We start from the raw sequence: 26,619 nt of genomic DNA on the forward strand, positions 1-26,619 counted from the left end.
GATATCAATGCGTCTTTGTTCATGGGTTTGGCCTCACAGCAGAGGCTTAGACAACTATGACCCACGTTTTGGTTTCGTAATTTGCCCTACTTATTGACTGCAATGTAGTCAATTGACTGCTTGACAGGTTATTTTTATTTTTCTGTACAATAAACAAATACATCTGCTTTATGCCGCAGAATTACGCACTTGGCCAGCCTATAGAACGGGCACATTTTGGAGAGAATAGAGAATGTACGCACGCAAGAATCACATGGCGAAGACATGCATTCCTTTAGGGATATTGAACATATTGAACATTCTCTAACCATCGTGATTTCGAATTGGTGCAGTTTTCAGCACAAAAACTCATTTTGTTCTTTTCATGGAGAGCACTGTTCTATGCTGTTCTATGGTGCTTTCTGCCTCTTGCGCACGCATGTTTTCGTGACGTTGCATAGAAATCCATGTAGCCTATTCTAGGCTATTCTTTTTTCATTTTCATATTTCATATTTTTGGAGTTGTGCATTGATATATCCATGTTCTTGGTTCAGTCTTTATGCATATTAAAGTTAGAGTTCATCACCAATGGGGCTACAAACGTGCATGTGAAGTTATATCTGTGTTGCGGGCACATGCACCTCTAGGGGCACTATAACAAAGTAAATGAGCTTATTTCTCAGCCATTCTTTATCCAATTGCAATCAAACTTGCTGTGAGTGGTTGCTTATGCCATGGCAACACCATTCCTGCTATAGGGCACTGCTTGGCCCCCACATTGCTGCTTGCAGCTATATTTATAGAAGCTTTGGCCATTTATGTCAATTTGTCAGTTCTGCCACATTACCAAAAATGGGCTTTCAAAAGCAATTTTGTCAATGAATTGTTGTTTTAATTTTCTGTGCCAGGTGCTGATAGTTTTTATGACAACATAGAAGATATGATCGGCTACCGTCCATGGCCTCTCATGAAGTACTGTTGGCTATACATCACCCCAACTGTTTGCATGGTCAGTACAGTATTACCTTATGTTATTTGTAATTTTCACACCTCTAGCCAAGAATAAAACTGTCATGTTTAATATTTTAAGAAGTCTTGTCAGCCAATCAATATAAATCATGTTTTACAGATCTGCAACTTATCCTCAACTAACTCTGCCTTCTTCCCAGGGTACCTTTATTTTCAATATAGTGAAGTATCAGCCCCTGAAGTTCAACAAGACCTATATGTACCCTGACTGGGCATACATACTGGGGTGGGTCTTAGGCCTGTTCTGCGTGTTTCTGGTGCCTCTGTGGGTTATCTATAAACTCTCAAGGTCCAAGATGTCTGTGTTGCAGGTAATAAACCATCTGGAGTTGATAATGTATTCTGATGATAATGCAGTGTTTTCCATACATTGACTTATTTGTGGCAGGCCTCCATTGTAACCAACATTGACCTCCAGGCACTGGTTATCAGATAATAGATTTGTTCTAAAACAGATACTTCTGGTCCTTGATTTAAATTGGCTGAATCACACTCAACGCCACTGTAAAATCGAACACAATCATTCTCACATTTCATTTCACAAGGGCTCTCATTTTTCTCATTTTGTTAGAATTCATACATTACAAACTGGAGCATTTTTTTAATTCTCGAGAATTTAGCTAGTTTCTCTTTGTCTGCACTTCTTTTGTATACCATTAGGGTGCTCCTCCTAGTGGGTTTGCACCTGCCCAAGGACCTTCCCATGGGCTACTCTCATAGCCTGTTTCCATTTATTACATGCCCTTCAATCATATTTGTGATACGATCTAGGAAAACCCTTCACATGGTGCACTCAAAAATCCATGATTTTTGCTCAATTTCAACCCTCTCTGGTGAAATTTCACCAACTTAAGATTCTGATACCATCCTGGCAACATTCTGGACACTGCCCCCATAAGTTGGTAAAATTGCACCATGTGAAAGGGTTTTCCCAGATCGCATTATATTTAGGCATTGCCTGCACCTGCTTTCTTGCGTAATCATGTTTTTTGCTGAATCACCATTAAACTATGCTTCAACTCTTTCTGTCCTTCATGACCCGCTATGCCATGGTTTTCTCACCATGACACCATGATTTTCAAGCTTGGCTTTGAATGTATTGTTCTTGACAAAGTCCATACTATTTTAGTGTAATGTGCCATACATTACACTAAAATAGTTACATAGAAACCTGATTCATTGTTTAAAATTACTTCTCTGATGGCTGTTATTCATTTTACTCATTTTTCCAACACAAGTGATATATTTCTTCTGTTGTGATATGATATGACATGATACAGTTCTCATTTATGCACGCAACCGCCCCACCCACCTCAATGTGCTTAGACCCTAGATGATATCAACCCAAAGCCTCCCTACACCGACACCTGCCCCTAATACAACCCTACAACTCCTCCTCACTCCCCACCCCACCCAATACAATCTAAGTCTGTGAAACACTACTATTATACGGCTCTTCAGAGTGCTGCAGAAAGTTCCATTCACATGAGTGGGCCTTCCCAACGTTCTGAGATCTGTTAAAACTATTTTTATACGTTTGGGTTAGGGTTAAGGATAGCCTTAAAGTCGATGGTGGCAGCGCTGCCTTGAAGTCGACGGTGGGGGCCCAAAAGACCATCAAGCGACTAGATCTAGATGATAGATAGATAGATACTTTATTGATCCCCAAGGGGAAATTCAAGTATCAAGTATCAAGACTATGATAAGCATAGCCTATTGTCATGGTTATAGGTAGTATATTTAACTGAGTGATGAAATTTCTCTTATTTGAGAAAAAGTACAGATTTTTTAAATACTCAAATTATTTTGTTACAAACTACATTTGATTTTTTCTAATCCTGCAAAATACAAATGACAAAATACGCTAAAGTAATTAAATACATATTTCAAATACATCTAATTAAAATACTGCCCATGTTTGGCAAAAGGGATAGTCAAGATGGACAAGAAGGTTGTGGTTATGCTAGATTAAGCATGTTCAGCTTTGCTAGGAGAGGAGGTTCTCTCGTAAAAATCAGGTCTTCACAAGGTTTTTAAAAAAAATAGAGAGTGATGCCCCCACTCTGTTTGAAACTGGTGGCACGTTCCACCACTAAAACCTGTGTGTGATGTGCACTAACGTTACAGTTTCAAATTAGAGCCCATTGAGTTGGGTTTATTGAGTTTAAATAGAGTTTTGCTGAACAGTCTCAAGGGCTCCATTAGCCTTTTGGCTGATTTGTATTTCTGCTTGATCTAAATGTAAACAATGAATACTTCTTCTTTCCAGACACTAAAACATCTATGCCGTCCTGCCAACATTCAGAATCAGAACCTCAATCTGAAGCAGACAGCTGAGCGATGCCCGTTGAACCCTGTCACATCACATTCTCCTCCTTCTAATGAGTTCAAGAGAAATGGAGTGGAACTGGAGATGCAAGTTTAACAGACATCATTATTACAGCTGTATTGCTTCACATTTGAAAAAACAAAGTTGTTATAAATACTCCCATTGTATCTGTTAATCTAGTAATCATCTAATTTGTTGTGTGTATGGAGCATAAGGGAGAGCAAGAGAGATGGACAAGAGAGAGTCAAGTCGAGTTCCCTGCTGCCCCTAAAATGAAAGCTATAAATGGTTACATATAAAACAAAATCATAAAAAAGATCAAACAAAAATTTTAACTAATGATGACATTTCTATTTTTACTTCATGTGGAAATGAATGGCCTGGCACAGTCACCTACAGTATACCTCAATTTTGTGCTTCAATATTTGTTGCTGTATTTTACTTATTCTGTTTTCTGAAGAGAACATTTTTAAATAATGACAACAAACTACTTTGTTCCCCTCCCTTTCCAAGCGTGTGGGGCAACCCTTTTTTAGAGTCAGAGTTTTGATTTGTTCTTACCAACGGTATGGCGCTTCAACATGGCAAAAGCCATGTAAGTGGACTCGCTCCAGACGTACAGTGCCCTCCACAATAATTGGTGCCCCTGGAAAATATTTGTAAAAGGGTTATTATAAATCTTTTTTTTTTTGTGAATCAGCATAATTTCACACAGTACATGTACAAAATCCAATAATTGATTCATGTAACTTTATCTAGAGAAAAATATAACACCTCAAAAAATGCCTGAATCTACATTTAGGGGAATCTCTAAAACATTCAAAACAACTGGAACAGGGACAAACACACCTGGATGAGAACCCATGTTGCTTTTACCACCATGCACAATGGGGATGGCAGAAAGGTTTAAAAAACCTCCAAGGATCAGTATTAGAGAGTGTCGGCCAAAAGTAGCATCTTGGAGTCACCAAGTCTACAAAAAATCCCACCAGATGCCACTTCAAAAGCCCTTTCTTTCATTTAAAGCAACACCAAAGAGTTTTTCTATCTTAAAATAATGGTTTTAGTGGTTCATCAACTCGTAACAGGGTGAACGGCACTTCTGCATTCGCTTCGCGACCCCTCTTGGCTATAACCGCACTATGCAAGTTTGCCAAATAGAGTAGCGGATCTGTAGTTCGATGGAATGAGACATAAGAAACTACAAATTTGACTTGCTTCTGATGTCGCAATACATACTTTCAGAAAATCATGCAACATACTCTACCTTGTCTGTGGACATTGTTATTTCCAAAGCCGGTGCTGGATAAACAAATAGCCAGGAGTTTGCTAAGAGGACAAGACACCAGGAGGTCATGATTGGATCATATAGCAGGACAATGATCCTAAAATATGTGCAGATCAACCCCCCCCAAAAAAATGATTTACTGAACACCAAATCAAGATTCTGTTATGGTGATCTCAGTCCCCTGATCTGAAGTCCATAGAAAAACAGCGGGTTGAGCTGAGTTGAGAGCATTATGAGATGTTATAAGGGAAGATTAACTGCTGTTTATTGACAAAGGGAGGTTGCACAAAGTATTAAATACAGGGGCGACCTTCTGTCAAGGTAAACCTTTTCTTTTCAGTGTGAGACTAAGTTAAATCACCGAGATTAGATTTTTGTATAACCCTCTTGCGTCTTTACAAGGAGGTAATTGTGGAGGGCACTGTAATATGAAAGGCTCATTCTAGCTAACGAGTACACAATAATTTGTACTTTCAGATGATCGTACACTAATGGAAGCATAATTATGAATACTACATTAATTTCTTCTAATAGATCCCCATACGTCTGCCACACTGTACTTTGAAATTACAATTGATAAGACAGAAAAAGAATTCAACAATATCTGTTGAAGATTTAGGTCTACGAACTGACTTTACTTTACTTGACTCAAAACCATGAAAAAAACACCTTTGCTGCTCTAATTTCCATCTCTTTCAGTTCTGCCTTCGCCAGGCAGTGCCCCAATCCTTCCCACCCATATTTAAGTTGAAGTATTTGGTAGACACTTTTATCCGAAGCAACATAATAAATCATATAGAAAATGGACTGTGAAATATGATGTTATTACTATTGCACATTTATACAGAAACTGATAAAGATCAATGGTAGCTTTTTGTAGTGTATGTTCACAGTGGAAATTGAGAAGTGTAGGAGATGCAGATGTTTCGATAGAGTTCTGTCTGGTTGCAAAGTGATGTGATGATTTCAGGCATCTCATCTCAGACATTCTGATCCACTTTACCATGCTTAAAACAGCTTTGTCAGGTCTGCAAAACTGAATTATGTGTATGACGTGGAGTTATGTTACAGCTAAAGAAATGTTGACATTTAGCTTGAATCTACACTTTGCTCCCATGCACCTGCCTAGCATAAGACTCGTTGCCATACCATATAATACACAGTAGAAACGTTGGTCACACTTAACGAAAACTCTACTGTATCTGCCACATGTCAAAGTGATCGCCTTTGTGTTGGCTCTCAGCACACAAAAGACCAAAACCTAAATGTGCCGAAGTAATTTCTAGCCTTTTAAGATCACTAACCCATATGTGGAAGATGAACAATGCAATGCTAGTAAAACTATAGCAGTCAGATAAAGATATTGCACTAAGATGCCTGATGTTTTGACAGGATAACTTAGACAAGTTGAAAAATACTACAATATGTATTACCAAACAAAAACGTTTGAAACAATAGTTATTATTTGTTTAGATAATAGATAGATAGCCTACCTCACTTCCAGAAATCACAGTAAGATTAATTTTATCAACAAGATCATTTTGTGGGTGTGAATTTATGGGTATATTGTTTTTCAAGGAAACAGTGAATTGCAACAATAATTTATTCATCCTATTAAGGATGCTTAGGATGCATTATTTTGTGATTAATTTCTATATTTAATCATCAGTGATGTAACTATTTTGAATTTTGAATAGTGTTTTAATAAATTTCATGACATAATGTTAATGCTCAGATTTGATTAGCAGCATATCATCTGTGGGTGCCATGGTACCAGCTCAGGTGTGTCAACCAGCAGCTGTACACTGTTATGTGTCTGGTTAAATAACAATCACCATTAGACACCTTACGCTTCACATCTCATCATCATATTTTCCAACAATCAACCTATTTCCTTTGTTTCTTGGTGTTACATTCGTGACATTAGTTTGTAATGGCAGCTTATAAGGACATGATGCACTGTAAAAATAAAGAGTGATTGAACAAACTTTTGCCCACTACTTTCTTTTGCCCAGCCATTTTCCGTCATGTAGTCGTTTTGATCAGTTGTGGGGAAAAAAGAATACACCCTTTTCCTAAGCTCCAAACAGTTACGGAGAGCTGTCTATAGGTAATTAGTAATTAATTAGTAATTTAAGTTGAAAAGTTACTTTAAAAGTCTGTTTGTTTGCAATGTCTCAGTGCAAATTCTTGCAAGTTGAAATCTGTCATATATTTAGGTAAAAACTTGTTATTTACCAAAGAAAGGGTCTGTGAAGAAGGCATACTCCATACTTAGTACAGAATTCAATTCAAGGTCTTTTTAACTCCTTGAAAATAGTTGAACTCGACATTTTAAATTGTTGAAAATTGAAATATGGTGACTCCTTACAAGGATCTAATAATCTCTGCAAAGTCAGTGGCAACCTGCCAATTACAGTATACTGTATGTCCGTGGGAACAAGCCACATTGAGACTGAATTGAGTGTGCCTAATTACAGCACAGTGAAGTTTACATGACAGTTATACTGTAGTTCATCAGCAGTATTTATTTGTGGAGTAACTAGTGGAAACAAGCAACAAGAAGGGGCAAACAGCCTAAATCCTTTTTTAACCTTCAGATCATCAATCAATGTGATAACTAGATGTACCGCAGAGCGGTACAAAATATGACCGCCGCCCAGTCCAGCACATTTTTTCCACAAAAATAAATCACGCTGAAAGGCCTATACGATTCTAACTGTCTCACTAAATTGCATTATCCACACTCAATTCTCACTGGTATCTGCTAGACAACAAGTACCAAAACATGATTAGTTCATAGATTTCACATGTAAAATTCATTTTATACAAGCCCACCTCCATCTTGCCTGTTCATAATTCTGAGAAATTCTTGAATTGTGTGCATGTGTGCATGTTATGTGTGTATGTGTGATGTTATGTGTGTGTGTGTGTGTGCATGCTTGTGTGTGTGCCTGCGTATGTGCCTGTGCATGCATGCGTACATATGTCTACTGTGTGAGTATGTGTCATACATATGATTACTGTGAATGTATGTGTGTGCGTGTGTATCTGTTTGTGCACATGTGTGCACATGAAATGGGTTAACATGACCCCTGGAGGCAAACATACGCAAAAAAATTGGTCATCCTAGGCCCTACAGTTCTCAAGATATTCACAGAGAACTGTGTCTGCATAATGATCTTACACTTTTAATTTCGTGCAGTTTTGACCATGTCAGCCAGAGATATTGTGATGAAAACACCTAATTTTTTGCTTTTTAATTTTTAACTAGGTGGCGCTATACATGAAATACTGTAAGTGGTAATGGGATGGGTTCAGGCGCGCCTGCAGGTGTACGTCCGTACGCACTGTGCGTACCATCAAGCTACTCAACAACAGAAAATTTCCCTTGTGTGTGTGTGTATTCACACCAAATTGGCCTACCATACCTTCCCAACTATGCACTGTATCCCTTTAGCTGCATGCCATTAGGCTATTTACCATTTTCTATTATGTAAAGTTAGTGAACACGTTATCAAAATTAACGTGCACGCATTTTGTTTGAGCAGGAGAGAGAATACGCACGCAGACACACAATAGGCTACTTGTTGTTTTCTTTTACTCGGCTATCTATATATGGTTATCAGCACACAATGTTGAGCTAATTCACTAACTCAATACTCATCATGGATATCACAAGTTTAAACAACGAAAACAGAAAGGATGGAGGCAGCTAAGCTAGGAGTTATTCCAGATGGGCAAGAACAAGGTAGGCAATTGGTGTGCTTGTCAGAACGTTAGACTGCACTAAAGCCAGACGTCACGTTAGGCTAGAACAAAACTAAAGGTAACTTTAGCCTGTATAGGGCTGTATCAAGTTGTCCAAATGAATAGGTCATTGTAGACATTGTCGTTGCATTATTGCATGTGGATGTTGTTATGCTATGTAGGCTACTTTTTTGCTGACCAATGCACGGACCTAAAACGGACAAATATTGTTCACGAGTGATTTTTTTTTTTGCGGGGGGGGGTTGGTTGTGCGTACCATAGCATTAATTCCTGCAGGCGCCCCTGGATGGGTTGACATGCCCCCTTAAGACCAACATACATAAAAAAGGTGGACCTCCTAGGCCCTACGGTTCTCGAGATATTCACAGAAAACTGTCTCCGGCCACCTACAGGCCAGTTGGTGTATAGTAACATAAATTAATTTATTGTGTGGCCCCCCATGAACGGAATTCGACAAAACTTGGCGTGCATACAGAGGGTGTCATAATGATCCTACACTTCTAATTTCGTGCAGTTCTGACTATGTTAGGTCACAGATACCTGCGATTACAACACCTCATTTTTACTTTTTTGTGTTTAACTAGGTGGCGCTATACATGAAATGAGTAGTTATGGAATGGGTTGACATGGCCCCTTGAGATCAACATACAAAAAAAAATGGTCCTCCTAAACCCTACGGTTCTCGAGATATTCACAGAAAACTGTGTCTGCCCTACCCTCCTTTCGGGGGGTCCAGTCCAGCGGGGGGTCTACAGATCAAAACGAAAAACGATGGTTCCATGCTATCCATGTGGGGTTACATGCCCACCAAGTTTCGTGTACCCCGGTCTTTCAGTGTGCCGGGAATCCTTGACGGAAATTTGGGCATGCGAAAAAAAAAAAAAAAAAAAAATATGACTAAACTTAGTCGCTGCGCGGCGGTCATAATAAGGTGAGCGCAAATGATCTAATGACAAGTAGATAGCAGAATTGATTTAGGTATCGTGGCAGGCCTGCTGCTGCTCATGACCTTTTATCTTAATGTATTAAAAAAAATGTATTTTTACACTAACATTGGATATTAAAACCTTTCCAGAATGTAATTTTTCTTTTCATCTTCATGTGGAATCAAGTTTGTGTAATCCTAAACACATGGTCATATATATTTGTTATGGCTGATCACACCAGCAGTCTTACTGCATGGTTTGTGCGGTCTGTTCCATTATGTACAAATTAAAACTAGAACAATATACATAGTAAAACATGGGTACGGTTAATTGCCCTTCATTGTCCTCCAGCTGTCAACAAGCTGTGTTAGATGTCCTCAAGCTGTGTGTGCTCAGAACACCTCCAATGGTCATACAAAGTCCTGGCTCTGTAAATGGACATCTAAATGGCTAGAGCCAATCCATACATTATTCCAAACAATTAACAACATGTTACCGCAGGAGCAAGCATGAAAGGAATGTGATTTGATTGGTTGTTGAGCAAAATATTATTCTTTTGCCATTATCACAGATATAGCCTATTGTAATGTAAATATTTCAGATGTTTTCATTAACTTTCATGTAGCCTAAGTAGGAGCTAGTTTGTGCATATATTGTGCAGGCCCAAGAATTGTTTGCAATGGTGGAAATCCATGGGAATCCAAACAAAGCAAGGCTCCCATACATCTTGAGAGTTGTCTAGGTAACACCTAAAAGCTAGCTTGTTTAAAACTAGTGTGGGGAAACTGAGAAACATTAAAGTCATTTACCCAAAAATGTTGCCTTGGCAAGGCAAAAAGCATTTTCTGAGTCACATCCCACCCCAGCCATGGACTGTTTACTCTCCTCCCCACCACCAGGCACTAGGCTACAGGAACCTCTATTCCTGCATCAGTATAGGCTCAGGAAGAGTGTCTTCCCTGAGGCTGTGACCCTGCTGAACATCAGCATTCTAAGCACACTAAGCATTAATTTAGCACTCTATGCTCTGCCTGAGTACTATACTATACTTCTCCTCCCTGTAGGTCAGGGGTCTCAAACTACCGGCCCGCGTCCGGTCCAATTCCGGCCCGCGACCTAATGTCAAAATAATAATGTAATTCGGCCCTTGAGGGTATTTTTAATTGCGACACACAATGGCACTGATTAAAATAGACGATAGATACTCTCCTCTAGTTGCTAGACATCCAGAGCTTTGATTAAAGCCCAAATTCGCTGCACAAAGTTTTCAGGAAATACTTGTATTACACACGAGAAACACAAAGACGTGCATTTGTTTGTAATGACGCGGAAACGATGCAGGCCATAGATTTGCACAAATTGAAGCAGAAATATAGGCCTACACCAAATGTTGAAAAAAAGTTCACGTGTGTCCACTAAGCATACCATGCTTATTACCCTCTGCCCAACATAGCTGGAGGTGGCAGTGCTAATCGTGATGATAGTATCCGTAATGGACGTGGTACAGACAGCAGGGGTAGTAAAAATAGGGCTCTGAAGAACTACAAAGTCACCTGCGTTAGGAACTGATTTGACCAGGCTACTTTATTGTAGGCCTGTAATAATGGTTTGTGGTTATAGTAATAGTTTACTATTGTTGGTTTGCATCTTAGGCCTACTGTTTTCCTGTTAATTTGTTATGTGGGTAATATGACAAAAAAGAAAGTAAACCTGCTCAAATATGTTCAACATCCAGTATTTACTGAAAGGTGCATAATTTGAAGTGCTTATATACCATCCAGTGGCAGATTAGATGGGTAAATTTACCCCCTCCATAAACTTTTGATTATACTCAAAGATTTTTACATTTACAGTAGAACTTTATCTCTGACCATTTTCAAGCCATAGCCTTTTGAAATTTTGATATAAAAATCCAATGGTGTCGTTTTCTTAACCCTGGCGCTTAAAGGATTAAATAAGTTATGAGAGGAAAATATTTTAGTTTGGTGTGAAACACACACATACCTGTTTTTATGCTTTTTTGTTTTTATTTATTATATTTATAAGCTAAGTGTCTAAAAAGAGATAAAAGGACTTGCACTTTCTGTTTGCAGTTTTGTGTTAGTATTTTTATTTTTTTTGGGGGTGGGGTATTATTCTGACGTGGCCCTCCAATCAGATGACTTTGGCAGAACTGGCCCCCAGCTCATTTGAGTTTGAGACCCCTGCTTTAGGTGATCTCGTTGTTGCTGATGAGACCAATCAATCAATATTGTGTCGTCTGCAAACTTGACAATGGTGTAAGAGCCATGTGTGCAGTCGTAAGTGAAGAGGGAGTACAGGAGAGGGCTCAGCACACTGCCCTGTGGTATGCCGGTGTTCAGGGTGAGGGTTGAGGAGGTGTGGTTATCTAACCTAACAGACTGCAGTCTGTTGGTTAGGATGTCCAGAATCCAATTACAGAGGGAGGTATTGATGCCCAGTTCACTAAGTTTGTGATCAGTTTGGAGGTGATGATGGTGTTGAATGCTGATCTAAAGTCAATGAACAACATTCTCACATAGGTTCTGCTATTGTCAAAGTGGGACAGGGCGGAGTGAAGTGTCATTGAGATCGCAGGCATCCTCCGTACTCCTGTTCTGGTGGTAGGCGAATTGGAAAGGGTCCAGTGAGGGTGGTAAGCAGGTCTTGAGGTGAGCCAGGACCAGCCTCTCGAAGCATTTCATGATGATGGGGGTGAGTGCAACTGGACGGAAGTCATTAAGGCTCCTTGCAGTGGAGAGTTTTGGCGATACTGTGCTGTAGTTTACATTTACTGCATATTGTAGCCTACATACACTCAACTGTATAACCAACTGTATACATGTTAAAACACATACATCTAACTGCACTTTCTTCTATACAAAATTCTGTTCACTAGCGTTCATGTCTAGTTGAATGTACTCTTACCTAATCTGTTTTTTCTTTACCAAACATGCAGTGTCATTATTTATCCAACAGATGGCCACACAGAACAGAATTGTTACGAAAATCTGAAACCATACTGATATTTTTAAATGTATCATTGTTCTGGCAGACAATGATGAGTTCATTCAGTTCACTAGGTTAAGAAAAGAATATCAATCACCAAGACAATTAAAAAACAGGCAAGCCTCACCCTGTTGTATAATAAAACCACCAATCACATCAAACCAATAATCCCAAAGACATTATTACATTCTGCAGGTATAGCCTACATACTTCTTTCAGCAGCGGATATCATATGATATAACATACTGTAGATGTAAATATGTTTTGTATCTGATTTTGTATCTGAATCCAGTTGCTATTGGATTTGGGTTTATCAGATACAAAACAATGGCAATAGGTCCTTATCCACTCATACCAGTAGTCATCTCAATAAGAGACACTGTGCATAATGCAGGATGCGGGACTGTGAAACAGAAACTAAAGGGATTTTACAATGTAAAGTCAATCAGTATAAACCAGGTCAGCGCATAATATATAATGGGAAGACTGGGGCAGATTTTAATTGTTTTGCTTTTTTGTATTTTTTTGTCATTTTAACATATAATGTATGCAACATGTTTCATCTCTACATTTACTTCACTGAATTAATGCAGACAAGCCTTACCTTTCATGTAATTTTCATCTAAATGCAGCGTGTTGTAATATGCAGGTGAGAACCATTATCATGTGTTGTAACAATGTGTTGTAACAGTGTGTTGTAATGTGTGGACAACCAAGATGCCAATTATCCTGGCCAGAGGAGTGGTCTGTAATGGGGTTTTTTGTTAGTACTCGAGCAAACAGACAACAAATACTTTCCAAAGTGGCAGTAGGGTAGTTGTATAAAAAAACCAAGGGTGTCACATTTGGTAGTTTCCTAGTAACGTGTTGGCTGTCTGTAGCTTGTTGGCCTGTCCCCATTCAAGCTGACTACTTGAAATATTTGATTAGATAAATTGTTGCCCAATATCAATGGGGACATGCCAGAACCATAATACTGAGGAACATTGCCCAGTAATATTGCTAAAAAAAGTTGCTCCATGTATATCATCAGCTTTAGATTTGTGTGGTCCCCAGTTTATAAAACCAACAAATTTACCTCAGAAACTAGCTTCAATTTTTAACTATGATATGCCCTAGGAATGCTGCATTTCTAGACAGTATGTTATAAACATTGTTTATCTTGGACATAATGTGCTCTCTGTTCCATTCTCAGTACTTGGCCAGTTCTGTTTTGAGTGCAACTGTAGCACCTAGACAAAACATGTATTTGAAGAGTTTGGTTCCAAAACACCAAAAAAATCTCAGTTTTTAAAAATATTAAAAATATTTAAATCAAATTGCAGTTGTGTTTTGATTGAGTAAAGATAAATAAAATAACAATAGCCCATTAAAATTCTACTGAAATTACTTGGAAAACAAAATGTAAAAATAATATTTATAAAAATTCATTAAAATGGTGGATATTGCTTTTTGGAACCAAACTTTTCATTTAAAATTCCTTTTTTATCTCATCTCTGATATTGACAGGGTATCAGTCAATTGTTGATACTTCATAAGGTAAAGTATTTAAGTCATAGTCATTATCAAGATATAATAAAGTGACAGCCAGTTAACACACCTCCCACCCTGGAGCAAACTGAAGCACCTGCCAGCCAGTCACAGCTCCTACATAAAGCACCAGCTAGCCATGACAGCACACACTCCAATCCTCTGGAACTAAGCTCTGTAACTCTCTCACTGCAAGTATGTTGGACTCGTCCCAAAGTCGAGCAATGGTGTCAGTTCTTGAGAACTCTAAGCAACAGGAGAGGGGGCAGTGGGCGAACAAAGCAGAATTTATTCTCACAGTGGCTGGCGCCATCATAGGTCTTGGCAACATATGGAGATTTCCGTATCTATGCTACAAGAATGGTGGAGGTAAGTTGGAATGAATGCTAAGCAGGCAATAGCGTGTTTTTTTTTGCCGTCACATATATGAACAATATAACACTTATAGGTAGATTTGTTTTTCAATTTAGTCAGTAAAAAAAGATAACCGTGCCTAACCTGATATTCCCTGAAGCCCTTTTTCAAACACACAAGACCTGTTTGTTAGTTTTGTTTTGTGTACAACAAAGTTGTTGTAAAATTATGTAAATCTATCATGTCTTATATCAACTTAAGTTCCAAAAAGAGCAAAGGAGTGAGCGGGTGAAGTGTCTAGATTTTTCACTGGTGTAACCTTTCACTGTTCGGGACCCCAAGGTGCATTTCTAGTTCCATACTTCCTATACTTGGTGACATGTGGTATCCCCCTGTTTATACTGGAGACTGCACTTGGCCAATATACCAGCCAAGGTGGTATTACATGCTGGAGGAAGTGCTGTCCTCTGTTAGAGGGTGAGTAAAATTAACACTGAGTAAAGAAATCAGAATACCTGCAAACAATGTGTCAGCATATCTCTACTGAGTCTACAATACCCTCCAGAATTATTGGTACCTCTGCTAAAGTTGACTAAAAACCAGTATAAAAAAAATGTTGGTGATTTATTGTAATCTCACAATGAAAACAATTAGGAAAAATTAACCCTTGAAGGGAGACACATTTTGCGAAAAAGGAAAATCTCGTTAATAAATAAATATTTTTACAAAAACACGTCGCTCACAATTATTGGCACGCCTGCTTTTAATACCTTCTTAAAGCTGCAGTTGGCAAGTCTGACAGATTGAGGGGACTTAGCCAAAATGTTGAATGTTTACAACTCTCCTGCCCCTCCCCCACTACCACTGAGCACCCTCTCATCGAGTTTGTGCTCGTCAGTGCGCCCCAGACTGCACCAGACTGTGATTGACAGTCAGATCTCACACAGCCCTGCTCTGATTGGACCAGAAGAACCGGGAGCTGTGGATTTTTGCAAAACAAATAACAGGCTCTAGGTGGAGGTAGAAGTGCGGGTTTTAAAAAAAAAAAAGATTTCAGATTTCAGTTTTTTTCTAACAGATTTCGTTTGAAAATGTTCAGCCCCACAATAGCACAGCCTCTCCACCATAATTCTCATTAGGCATGGGGTTCTTTTCAGTATAGCCATTCTTCTATGTACGCCAAAGAGCGCAATTTTCATTTCATCTGACAATAGACCACACTTCCAGACAAAGTCAATGTACTATTCAGTAACTCATGTTGTTTAAATTGGTAATTAAATGACTAGACAGGCTTTTACCTGGGATGCCCTCTAAATAATCTATTAACAGTGAGGTCACTTCATGATGGTACCTTTGTCTGTAACCTTTAACAGTGTTTCTTCTGAAATGTTTTGCCTACAGTATCTTAACATTTTCCATATAGTGGGGGCAAGATAACCATGGGTCTTTGTCCAAGCATGTTTGTCACATTTCCAGATGATTAGAACCTTTTAATCATTGTTTGAACTGTAAATATAGGCATTTCAACAAAGTACATATAGTTGTCATAGACATTCTCTGACTTTATGTCAAAACGCGTTCTTTTTATTTAAATTTAGTGTATTCTCTTATCTTTCCGATGTTGAAAAATGACTAGAGGATGTAGCCTCTGTGTGACTATTTTCATACCATAGTGAAAAAGAAAGTCATAAACTACTTCTGAAAGTTCACAGACACTTCTGTTAGGTTTTGTATATAAGATTTTTCACGGGTGCCAATAATTGTGAGCAACGTGTTTTAGTTTCTTTATGAGATTTTTCTTTTTCTCAAAATACATTTGCTTCCCTTCAATATTGGATTTTTCCTCATTTGTTTCATTGTGAGTTTACAATAAATCACCAACAGATTATTTTTTATACTGGTTTTTACTGTACTGTATATAGAACTTTAAGATATACAGTATATTGTTATTTAGGTGTATAGCGCCATTCATAATAGTCTTTCAAAACCCCCAAAGCTTTAAATGTATATGAAATCTCCAAATTAATCAACATTCACAATAATAATACTAAAGAAACCTCATGGTGTTTATTATTTTTTCAGGCATGGGATATGCCAGTACGATCATCATTATGTATGGTGCCATCACATACATCATAATCCTCGCATGGGCTCTCCTTTATTTGTTCTCATCTTTCAGTTATGAACTGCCATGGGCAAACTGTAAAAATAAATGGAATACAGGTACGTACAAGAAAGTTGTAAATATATCTATGGCTTGTAATGCTATTGTAATGTCAATATTATATGCATTACAGAATACACAAATATGACATATCTGTTACCAGATCACTACATGTGTTCCTGTTGTGCTTTATTGAAATATTTGTAGTTGTAATTTAATTAGCACTTTTTGTAGGCGAACTTCAGAGGTCTACAAAAGCAATGTCCCTTTACAAGATACAAGATACAAGGAAGTTTATTGTCACATGCATATAGTTACTGGAAGTAAGAAATGCAGTGAAATTATGTCTGGTGTCAGCCTATTTGTGCATTTATGGGGGGGGGGGGTAAAAAATGTAGTAGAAGAGGGGTTTAGTAGATGAAGTGGCATTAGAAAGGCTAGGCATTCAAGGACATGGGTAGATGGAGGAGAAATCAAAAATAATAAATAAAAAGTTCTATGGAGTGCAAAAGTTGGAGAAAGTCAGATATGTGTGTGTATGTGTGTGTGTGTGTGTGTGTGTGTGTGTTTTGACGTGTGATGAAATAAGAAGATAAAATATAGCCGCAAGCGGCAATGGCGGGCCCGAGCACCTGCGGGCCGCAACCCGTGACATGCCGGAATCCAACAAAGCACAGACGTGGTGAGTTTCTGAAATGTACATATTTGATGCGTGTGCTATTTGTTTTTGTATTTAATTTTCTGCCACATTTACTCGCTTGGCCAGGTGGGGGCGCAATGCAAGGCAGGCCCATTGGGTGTCATCATAATCATAATATATATTAACCTGAGAAATTTCAGACCATTCATTTTAAGCAAAGAACATTTCTGATACACTTTTTGGTTGGCCAGATGGTGGCGCTATGTTAGACATAGAAATTAAGACATGTGAATATCATCACAATAATGATATCCAAATTTTTTGTAAACGTTCAGATCAATCACTTAAGGCATTGTCCATTTTCTGGCACATTTCCTGCTTGACCAGGTGGTGGCGCTATGCCAGGCAGGCCCATTGGGTGTCTGGATATCATCGTAATTATAATATTTAATAACATGAGAAGTTTCAGACCATTTATTCAAAGCATAGAGCATTTCTGGCACATAACCACCTCAAAAACAGGAAAGCAAAAAAGTAGAATAACAATAATAATATAGAAAAATAATAATAATAATCCTTACAAAAACAATAGGGCCTTGCGCCCTTCGGTGCTCGGGCCCTAAAAATAATAATAATAATAATAATAATAATCCTTACGCCCTTCGGTGCTCGGGCCCTAATAATAATAATAGTGAAAAATAATAATCTTTACAAAAACAATAGGGCCTTGCGCCCTTCGGTGCTCGGGCCCTAATAATCCTTACAAAAACAATAGGGCCTTGCGCCCTTCGGTGCTCGGGCCCTAATAATAATAATTCTTTCAAAAACAATAGGGCTTCGCACCTCTCGGTGCGCAAGGCCGCCCCGGCCTCTCGCACCGTCGGTGCTCGGGCCCTAATAATCAATTGGGATAATTAGGAGAGTTAGTCATTTTGTCTATAGAAATTGCCTCCTCACTCTTTATTATAGTTTAATTTACCCATATCTTTCATACTGTAATTTAGTGTGGGCAAGTACTTTTCTTTCCACCATTCACAAATGACTGGTCCTTTAAAAGCGTTTTGTTAGAATTGCAACCTGTTCTGAATGGAGTGCTGCATCTACTCCTTTATTTAAAGAACTGAAAAAAAGAGAGATATGTTAAGCTTCTTCTCTCATTAATTTGAAAAAAACTTGAGGATACACCAACAGTAGATTATTTGTCAACTCTGTTGTTGTGTTATTGGAGTGAAACCCTCGCTCAATTTTTAAAAAACAATAATACGATTAAAATCCATGAAATTCTGGTTTTATACATATTATGCGGTAACTAGTTTCAGGTTGTGGACCCCATTTTACTCAGCGGCTGGGTTGAAACGACTTTCGTATGTACAATGCATTAGCCACGCCCAACAGGAAGTGAGGTATTTGGGATTTTGTGCAGACTAATATGTGATGAAATATGTGATTAATCATGATGCCAAAAGAGGTGCTTCCCATCGGTGAAAACGCATGCAATTTGGCACACACATCAAGTGATACAGTGAATAGACAGGGATAAAAGATTGGCACCGGGCGTTGCCCAGGAACTCCATAGCGCCCCCTTATGTCACTGTGATTTGTGGTTGGCATATAGTTTTAGATACACACACCAAATTTGGTGGGTGTATGTAACTCCCAACAACAAACAACTTTTGTATTAACATGCCATTAGCCACGCCCACAGGAAGTGAGGTAATTGTGATTTTGTGCATTGTGGACATGACCAATTTTAACATACTCCTCCTAGACGGTTGATCCGATTCATGTCAAAGTTGGTATACATGACGCTGAGATGTTCCTGATTATAAATTGTGAAGCTTTTTTTTTATATGTTGTAATTTGACGAAATGGCAAAATGATTAATTTTAATACCCTTCCGCATAAACAATAAATGTGTCATAATTCACCATGCATGGCTTGAAATTTTTTAAATTTCACAGGTCATTAAAGACCATGTTAATGATAATATGCACATGCCCATAATGCATGTTTGGCATAGCGCAACCACCTGGCAACAGAAAGAATGACAATTATACTGATTTCATATGATCAATTTGAACATACTCCTCCTAGCCGGTTTGTCAGATTCATTTGAAAATTGGCAAATATTATGCCAAGATGTCGCTGATGTTAAATTGTGAAGGGATTTTTGATAACTCATATATTTGATATGATTTTAATATCTCACCACATAAACAGGAAATGTGTCATAAATCACAGTGCATTGAATGAATGGTCTGAAACTTCTCAGGTTAATAGATATCATGATTACGATGATATCCAGACACCCAATGGGCCTGCCTGACATAGCGCCACCACCTGGCCAAGCAGGAAATGTGCCAGAAATGGACAATGCCTTAAGTGATTGATCTGAAACTTTATAAAATATCAGACATCATTATTGTGATGATATTCACATTCGTAATTCAAAGGCCTAGCATAGCGCCACCATCTGGCCATGCAGGAAATGTGCCAGAAATGCTCTATGCTTTGAATAAATGGTCTGAAACTTCTCATGTTATTAAATATTATAATTATGATGATATCCAGACACCCAATGGGCCTGCCTGGCATAGCGCCACCACCTGGTCAAGCAGGAAATGTGCCAGAAAATGGACAATGCCTTAAGTGATTGATCTGAACGTTTACAAAAAATTTGGATATCATTATTGTGATGATATTCACATGTCTTAATTTCTATGTCTAACATAGCGCCACCATCTGGCCAACCAAAAAGTGTATCAGAAATGTTATTTGCTTAAAATGAATGGGCTGAAATTTCTCAGGTTAATATATATTATGATTATGATGACACCCAATGGGCCTGCCTTGCATTGCGCCCCCACCTGGCCAAGCAAGTACATGTGGCAGAAAATAAAATACAAAAACAAATAGCACACGCATCAAATATGTACATTTCACAAATGCACCACGTCGGTGCTTTGTTGGATTCCGACATGTCACGGGTTGCGGCCCGCAGGTGCTCGGGCACGCCATTGCCGCTTGCGGCTATATTTTGAAATTATACTTTGAATCTAACAGAAACTCTTCTTTAATAATTGCTTGTATGTATAGCCTACTTGAATATGGAGATGAAAATAATATATGCATATTTAAGGGTAATGCAAAGATTTTGTATTTAATAAGGTGTGCCTGACCGATTTGAGGTCCGCTTGGGCCAAATATTTTGTAAGCAAATTCTTATTGGTTAGGTTACCATAGCTGTCTTTTCTCTAGGCTTAGGCCTATCACAAATCGCAACATGATTTTTCCCCTTGTTCGCGTGTTGGGTAGTGAAGCGATAATGCATTTAAAGCAATGTTCACGTCATGTGAGCCAGAGCTGATATGGCCAGAGCTGCTTGCTCTGTAAAAGTAGTTCTGTCCTATCCAAATTGCGTTAACATGGTGTGTTTAGCAGCCAGAATTTTAAAAAAATCCTGGGGGTGAAATATCTCCCATCCCAGAACTCATATAGGTAGGGTAGCCACCGTTCATTTGTTGTTGTTGTTTTTGGAGGGGGGCTGGGTAATTGACCGATCCCAAGCCCCTCCTCCCATTGTCAGTCCCATAGTTACTGTTGCTAAGTCGGACAAGTTTGCAGGAAAGTGTGCGAGAACGCGTGTTAAACATGGGGACGCAGCACCCCCATTTAGCCTAGTGCAACAGTGTATGGATTTCTGGGCGTCAAGTAATATTGATATATTCAAAAAACAGAGGTCAGAAAGGCCTTCAGTATGCAGAAGGACACATTCACAATGTCCGCTGTCATCAACGAGGTGGAACACCACAAATTGAGGACAAAAAAATCCGGTGTCATGGATCCTAATGGGATGCATGTTAACTGGATAAACAATTAGCACGTTATCCCGAGCAGGTAGTTTACCTTATTTGCTGCAGATGTGACTCTGATTCAATAAACAGGTCTGTGCGAACATATGGTGTTGACGTGTCCATAACAAAATCTAACCATATTTCGAGGATTAGTAAGACGGGACCAAGTGCTGCAGATCCAAGTTCACGCAACTTGGGAGAGTGACTAGCCTGTTAAGCAGCTCATGTTGGGGAGGTGGAGAGAAGCTTCTCTTCGGTAGGCCGAGAGTCTACTTATTATTTTGAATGGCTGCTTTATAAGGAAGAGTTCAAATAAACATGATACAAGTGTATTGAAAAGAACCCACTCCGAGTTCAAACCCATACCACGCATGATAGGATAGCATTTTGCAGACGTGGTTTGTCTTGCACTAGACTTCATCATTATGCTATAATTAATTTAAACGTGGGCAATGTAGTAGGCTAGGTCTAATATTGGCGATTTCGAGACTGCATAGCCTCGTTTTGAATAGCATGGCATAGTTTTGAATCAGCACATGATTCGATCTTTAGAAGACATTGTCTATCTCTCGTTCAGCCATCAATAATGCATCGCAGTAGGCTAGGCTAGTATTGCGTTTGTTGAAAAAATGATCATTAGCCTATTTCTGTCAACAGTCTTCTATCCCAAGTTAAACATGGCAATGTAGCAAAGCTGAAAGTATGTTCTTGATGTGTGTAAGGCGATACGTGATTGAAGGTGTAGCCTTTTGCGCGGCTTCCAATCGTATGAATGTGCGAGTTCAGTTCCTGCAAGGTAGGTATATTTTTTTTTGCGTAGGCTTATGTTGTCGTTTCATCAGTGGAAACCAGATTTAGTTATGTTTTTGTGTGTAGTTATGAACACAAATAAAGGGAACATTTTCGTACACACTCAGATTTCTTTACTGAAAAGTAGCAGCCTATCCAAAGTTAGGCCTATATGTGTTAACGTTTCACACGGTCAGATATCGGATGTCACTTCTACAAGTATCTCAGGCTTATCTTTGAACCTTTTTGAGCTCTTTAGTTATTTAGTTTCTTAGGCTACTCGCAAAAGAAGCATTATAGCCTTCGCATAACTGGCGTATTGTCATACAGAACGGACACTAGAAAATTCAAAATTGACCGAGGTTGACCGAGGTCCTCCGAAGTCCTCATTGTGACATAGTAAAAGGGGGCGGGGCTTGGGATCGGTCAATTAGCGCCCTGGGCCATGGTGCGTACTATGGAATATAACTCTAGCAGCGCCCACAACACACCCCCTCATACCAACCTCAAGTTTCTTGGGAACTTTAATTATCAGTTTCTTCATAACACATGGAACCGGTTATGTGGTTGCCCTGCAACATTGCTCGTCTGGGCATGCATTGACGATGTCAGAGACTTGTCTCCACTTTGTACCGCTTGACAAGTTCAGTTGTGACTTTTTGAGTGCATCTCTGATACAGTATTTAGGCTATGAGATGTATCAGACAGGTCAGCATAGTTGATCTATTGACTATTTGCAGTTTATGGCATGTAGGCAGAGAAAAGCTGTTGCTCTCAAACGCCGTCCACTTAATCAACAGAGTCAGTGTACTGATGAAGGAATAGACAGATATGGAAGATTTGCAAAGTGATCATGCCCCTTTTAAAGAGCATTTTTTGTACTTTCAACATACAAAAATACAGTATTTGATTTTGATATATGGTGTGGCTATGTATATAGTTTATTTTAATCTATCTATAAAGCAAGAAGCGTCTGTGTGTCTGTGTGTGTGTCTGTGGCACGCATATCTCGCTGACCGTTTGTCAGACTGACCTAAGATTTCGTATGTGGCTCGCGCGTGGCAGAAAGGTGTGCACTCTCGATTTTTAAGATTTTTGAATGCATATTTCAAAATATGGTTATTTACGTAGGACGTTTATCGCTGCACTGCACTGTTTCCAAGGGGACCAGCTTCAGGGGAGCTCCACCCCATGGATCGTGTACTGACAGTAGCTAGGTCCAGAGAACGGGCTCTGCTAGGTCTCACTTTGATGATAGTCAGTCGCAATTTAAACGGATTACTGGGGAACCGCTTGTGGGTTAAGATGCAAGATGATTCTGACCTCAACAATAAAGACTCCCTGTATGCAGTTTGCTTGCATAAAATGATTAGGGACCGTTCGTTATTTATAAACGGGATCACCGGAGGGATTTTGAGTGCTCCGATTAAAAGTTGCATGACCCTCCCCTACCTGCAATATAATATACTATAAAACTATATGCCAACCACAAGTCACAGTGACATAAGGGGGCGCTATGGAGTTCCTGGGCAACGCCCGGTACCAAGCTTTTATCCCTGTCTATTCACTGTATCACTTGATGTGTGTGCCAAATTTCATGCGTTTTCACCCATGGGAAGCACTCTTTTGGCATCATAATTCATCACATATTTCATCACATATTAGTCTGCACAAAATCCCAAATACCTCACTTCCTGTTGGGCGTGGCTAATGCATTGTACATACGAAATTCGTTCATCTTGGGGAGATACAGACACCTACCAAATTTGGTGTGTGTAGCTGAAAGTATATGCCCACCACGGGATCAGTCATCTAAGGGGGCGTAAGGGGGCGCTAGCGAGTCTCTGGGCCATATACCCCATATGCCCCTGACGTGTGTGCCAAATTTCAAGAGTTTTCAACCATGTTAACCACCTCAAAAACAGAAAAGCAAAAAAGTGGAATAACAATAATAATAGTGAAAAATAATAATAATAATAATAATCCTTACAAAAACAATAGGGCCTTGCGCCCTTCGGTGCTCGGGCCCTAATAAAAGGTCTGTAGAGGGAGAGGGATGTAAAAGTGCTAAAAGTCTTGTAGGTGTGTGTGTGTGTGTGGGGGGGGGGGTCATGAGTGCTGAGGAGTGAATGTGTGCAAAGTCAGTATAGTGTGAGTTCAGAGTTGGGAAATGTTTGAGAGTGCTGAGGAGTGAATGTGTGCAAAGTCAGTATAGTGTGCGTTCAGAGTTCGGATGGCCTGGGGATAAAAACTTCTCCTGAGTCTCTCAGTTCTGGCTTTGTGACTACATAGGCGTCTTCTTGATTTCAGCGGTAGGAATAATCCATTGTTAGGATGAGAAGAGTCCTTCAGAATCTTTTGGGCTCTTAGGAGTACTCTTCTGGAATAGATATCTTGTAGAGCAGGCCTTTAGGCCTATATGTCCACATTTTCTTTTATTCTTTTATTTCTTCCTCTTTATACTTTCACATTTATTCTGTAATCTTTTTACAGATTTATCATTAATTGGATGGAACAAGATTTGTTAACAATATATGTAATCTTTATTAACACTGAATTACCCTGGTTCAAACAAAATGTTGAGGAGAGTTGAGCTTTGGAGAAGTACATTTTTTTTCCCTTAACTTCATTTAGTCAGGCATGACTCTAATGTGTATGAGAACTTCTAGTTTAATTTGATACCCTGGTCGCCATCCAAGTCTTAGAATTTATCTCAATACAGAGGATACAGAATAATCTCAATAGCAGAGTAACCGCGACAATTGCGTTCATTTTAACACCTTCATTTTGACAGCCCTAAAATGACAACAAAAACAACTTTTTTTTCATCACAACTAGGGATATCTGGCGGAATTGGACCACAATTTAACACCATAGTTTAACACTGGTCTACGGGAACATGAAGTAGGGAGCATGTTTCATAACAGCCTATCTGCCTGCCTTCTTCTACTAGTGCCTCGAGGAGTTGCTTGCTTAAACTAGCCTACTGCCTGCAGACAGAGTGAACATGAAACAGATTTGCCCATGTGGCCTATAGGTTACTAAATAACAGAGTATATGGGTCATTCTATAATTCGGGGTACATTTCGCATCTCCATGATTAAGTTTAGTTATTATCAAAAAAATGAATCTTTATGGAATCAATTTCGAACAATTATGCTAATAAAACAACCTTTCACCAATATCAATGCTTAATATTTATTTTAGACCCAATTTATCCACAAAATTTAACTAAATGACTTCTACACATATTACTGACTGTCTCTGACTACAGATTCATGCATTCAACTTGACTAAACATAAGGTTAATAAGTCTAACAATCTATTTTTTGGAGATTCATTTACTAACTGTTATAACATCAGTTACATACAATGTCTATTTTCTAGCCTGGCGGGCCATCCTATATCATTGAAATGTATAGTCTGGAATCGAACCATTTACCTCGCTTAATCCAAGGGGCGGGCAGAGAATTGTCTTTCAAACTGCCTAGGCATGCAATAGGCCAGCGCTACGACCATATCCGTATCCGGTCGGCAAAACGGCAAATACATCCTTCTTCGAAAGGAATTACTTAAGTGCATTGTGTTGCTCAACTTTCAAAGAAAAGCACAAGTCCAACTCCTCCAAAGTTGACGCCAACGCCGATTCAAACAACCGCTCTTCGTTAGCCATAGCCACCTTCCTTGTTGTTCACCGTCACAGGACTGTCGTTATCCTGTTAAGCCCGCCTTAAGACTCTCTAACAAAATAGAGCGCTGTGATTGCGTCAGCCAATAGAAATCCCTATGGTTTGATACTAGACGTACAGGCTGAGCAAATTAATTTGCCGCCGCTAGGGTGCGTCTAGATTTCTAGGCTATCTATTTTCTGTATTATGCGAAAAAGTTTTAAAAAAGTATAATTTTTGTCTATCTCAAAGTTCTTATCAACTTTGTTAACTCTGTTATAAAACCGCTTAAAATTCACAAAGACTTTGAATATGAAACATGACGCTTACACAGAGAGATGTCAATTCCTCTGACAGGAAACTTTTGAAAGACAGTGAGATATGTTAAGACTCTTCTCTCATTAATTTGAACAAAATGTTGAGGATACACCAACAGTAGTTTCATTATTCATCAACTCTGTTATTGCGTTAATGGAGGGAAACTCTCGCTCAATATTTTACAAACAATAATATGATTAAAATCCATGAAAGTCTGTTTTTATACATATCATGCAGTAACTAGTTTGATGTTAGGATGTGGAGCTAAGTAAAAAAAATGATGGGAAATGTCAACTCTGTTATCATCAATTCTGTTAAAGGGATATTCCACCATTTGGGGAATTACGCTCATTTTCCACCTCCCCTTGAGTTAAAGGTGCTCTAAGCAATGCCACGTGTTTTTTAGGCTAAAACAACTGTATGTCACTTACTGCATTAGCATCTCGCCCGCCAGTATCATGCTTAAAAGTGAGTACGATTTCCAGTAATTTTCCTATTTAAAACTTGCCTCTTCTCAAATTAAGAGATAAGATTAAGAGAAAAGATAAGACTAATGGAAAATGAAACATGGCGATTTTCTAGGCTGTTTTGACTTTACTCTCATTCCAGCATAATAAGCAGCACAATGATACAACCTGGTCTCAGAATTCTGTGAAATGAACACGGCCCCTTAACTCAGAATTTGTGGCAGTTTCACAGAATCGCTGAAAATTCCGTGATGGGCCCACGGAAGTGATGCCTATGTAAGTCAATGACAGCAATGATATCACGCAGCACCTGAAAATAGTCCCCTAGAGTAGACTATAAATTCCAGCAACAAGTTTGAGCTGCAGTAGATTATTACGCCGGAATGAGAGTATAGGCTAGTTCCATGTACTCTCCCTAGAAAATAGCCACATTTCATCGGCGGCATACCACCAGTGGTCAGCTATCTGCCAATCTAATTTTGCTATCTGGGAAGTAGCAAACT

General features: G+C 38.9%; 2 protein-coding genes across 6 annotated transcripts in view; both read left to right on the forward strand.

The window, feature by feature from the left end:
• The window catches only part of LOC143103771 (sodium- and chloride-dependent GABA transporter 2-like), a 37,614-nt gene extending 30,862 nt beyond the window's left edge, over positions 1-6,752 (forward strand). For all 4 annotated transcript variants that reach the window (XM_076267585.1, XM_076267586.1, XM_076267587.1 and 1 more), the window contains 3 exons: positions 889-989; positions 1,150-1,320; positions 3,279-6,752. In XM_076267585.1, coding sequence (XP_076123700.1) covers positions 889-989; positions 1,150-1,320; positions 3,279-3,434 — 428 coding nt within the window. In that variant the 3' untranslated portion in view covers positions 3,435-6,752. The remainder of the gene's footprint in view (positions 1-888; positions 990-1,149; positions 1,321-3,278) is intronic.
• Positions 6,753-7,932: 1,180 nt separating this feature from the next.
• LOC143104051 (sodium- and chloride-dependent GABA transporter 2-like) overlaps positions 7,933-26,619 on the forward strand; it is a 35,685-nt gene continuing 16,998 nt past the window's right edge. The window contains exons 1-4 of one of the 2 annotated variants that reach the window (XM_076267972.1): positions 7,933-7,959; positions 14,120-14,231; positions 14,559-14,693; positions 16,299-16,439. In XM_076267972.1, coding sequence (XP_076124087.1) covers positions 7,933-7,959; positions 14,120-14,231; positions 14,559-14,693; positions 16,299-16,439 — 415 coding nt within the window. Of the gene's footprint in view, positions 7,960-13,854; positions 14,232-14,558; positions 14,694-16,298; positions 16,440-26,619 lie in introns of those variants that run through there. The other variant, XM_076267971.1, reaches the window with a different exon arrangement.

The sequence above is a fragment of the Alosa pseudoharengus genome, unplaced genomic scaffold (genome assembly GCF_046254945.1).
Source record: "Alosa pseudoharengus isolate Yale_2024_CS ecotype anadromous, Long Island Sound unplaced genomic scaffold, YU_APseudo_1.1 YU_APseudo_1.1_scf_5, whole genome shotgun sequence".
Classification (NCBI taxonomy): domain Eukaryota; kingdom Metazoa; phylum Chordata; class Actinopteri; order Clupeiformes; family Clupeidae; genus Alosa; species Alosa pseudoharengus.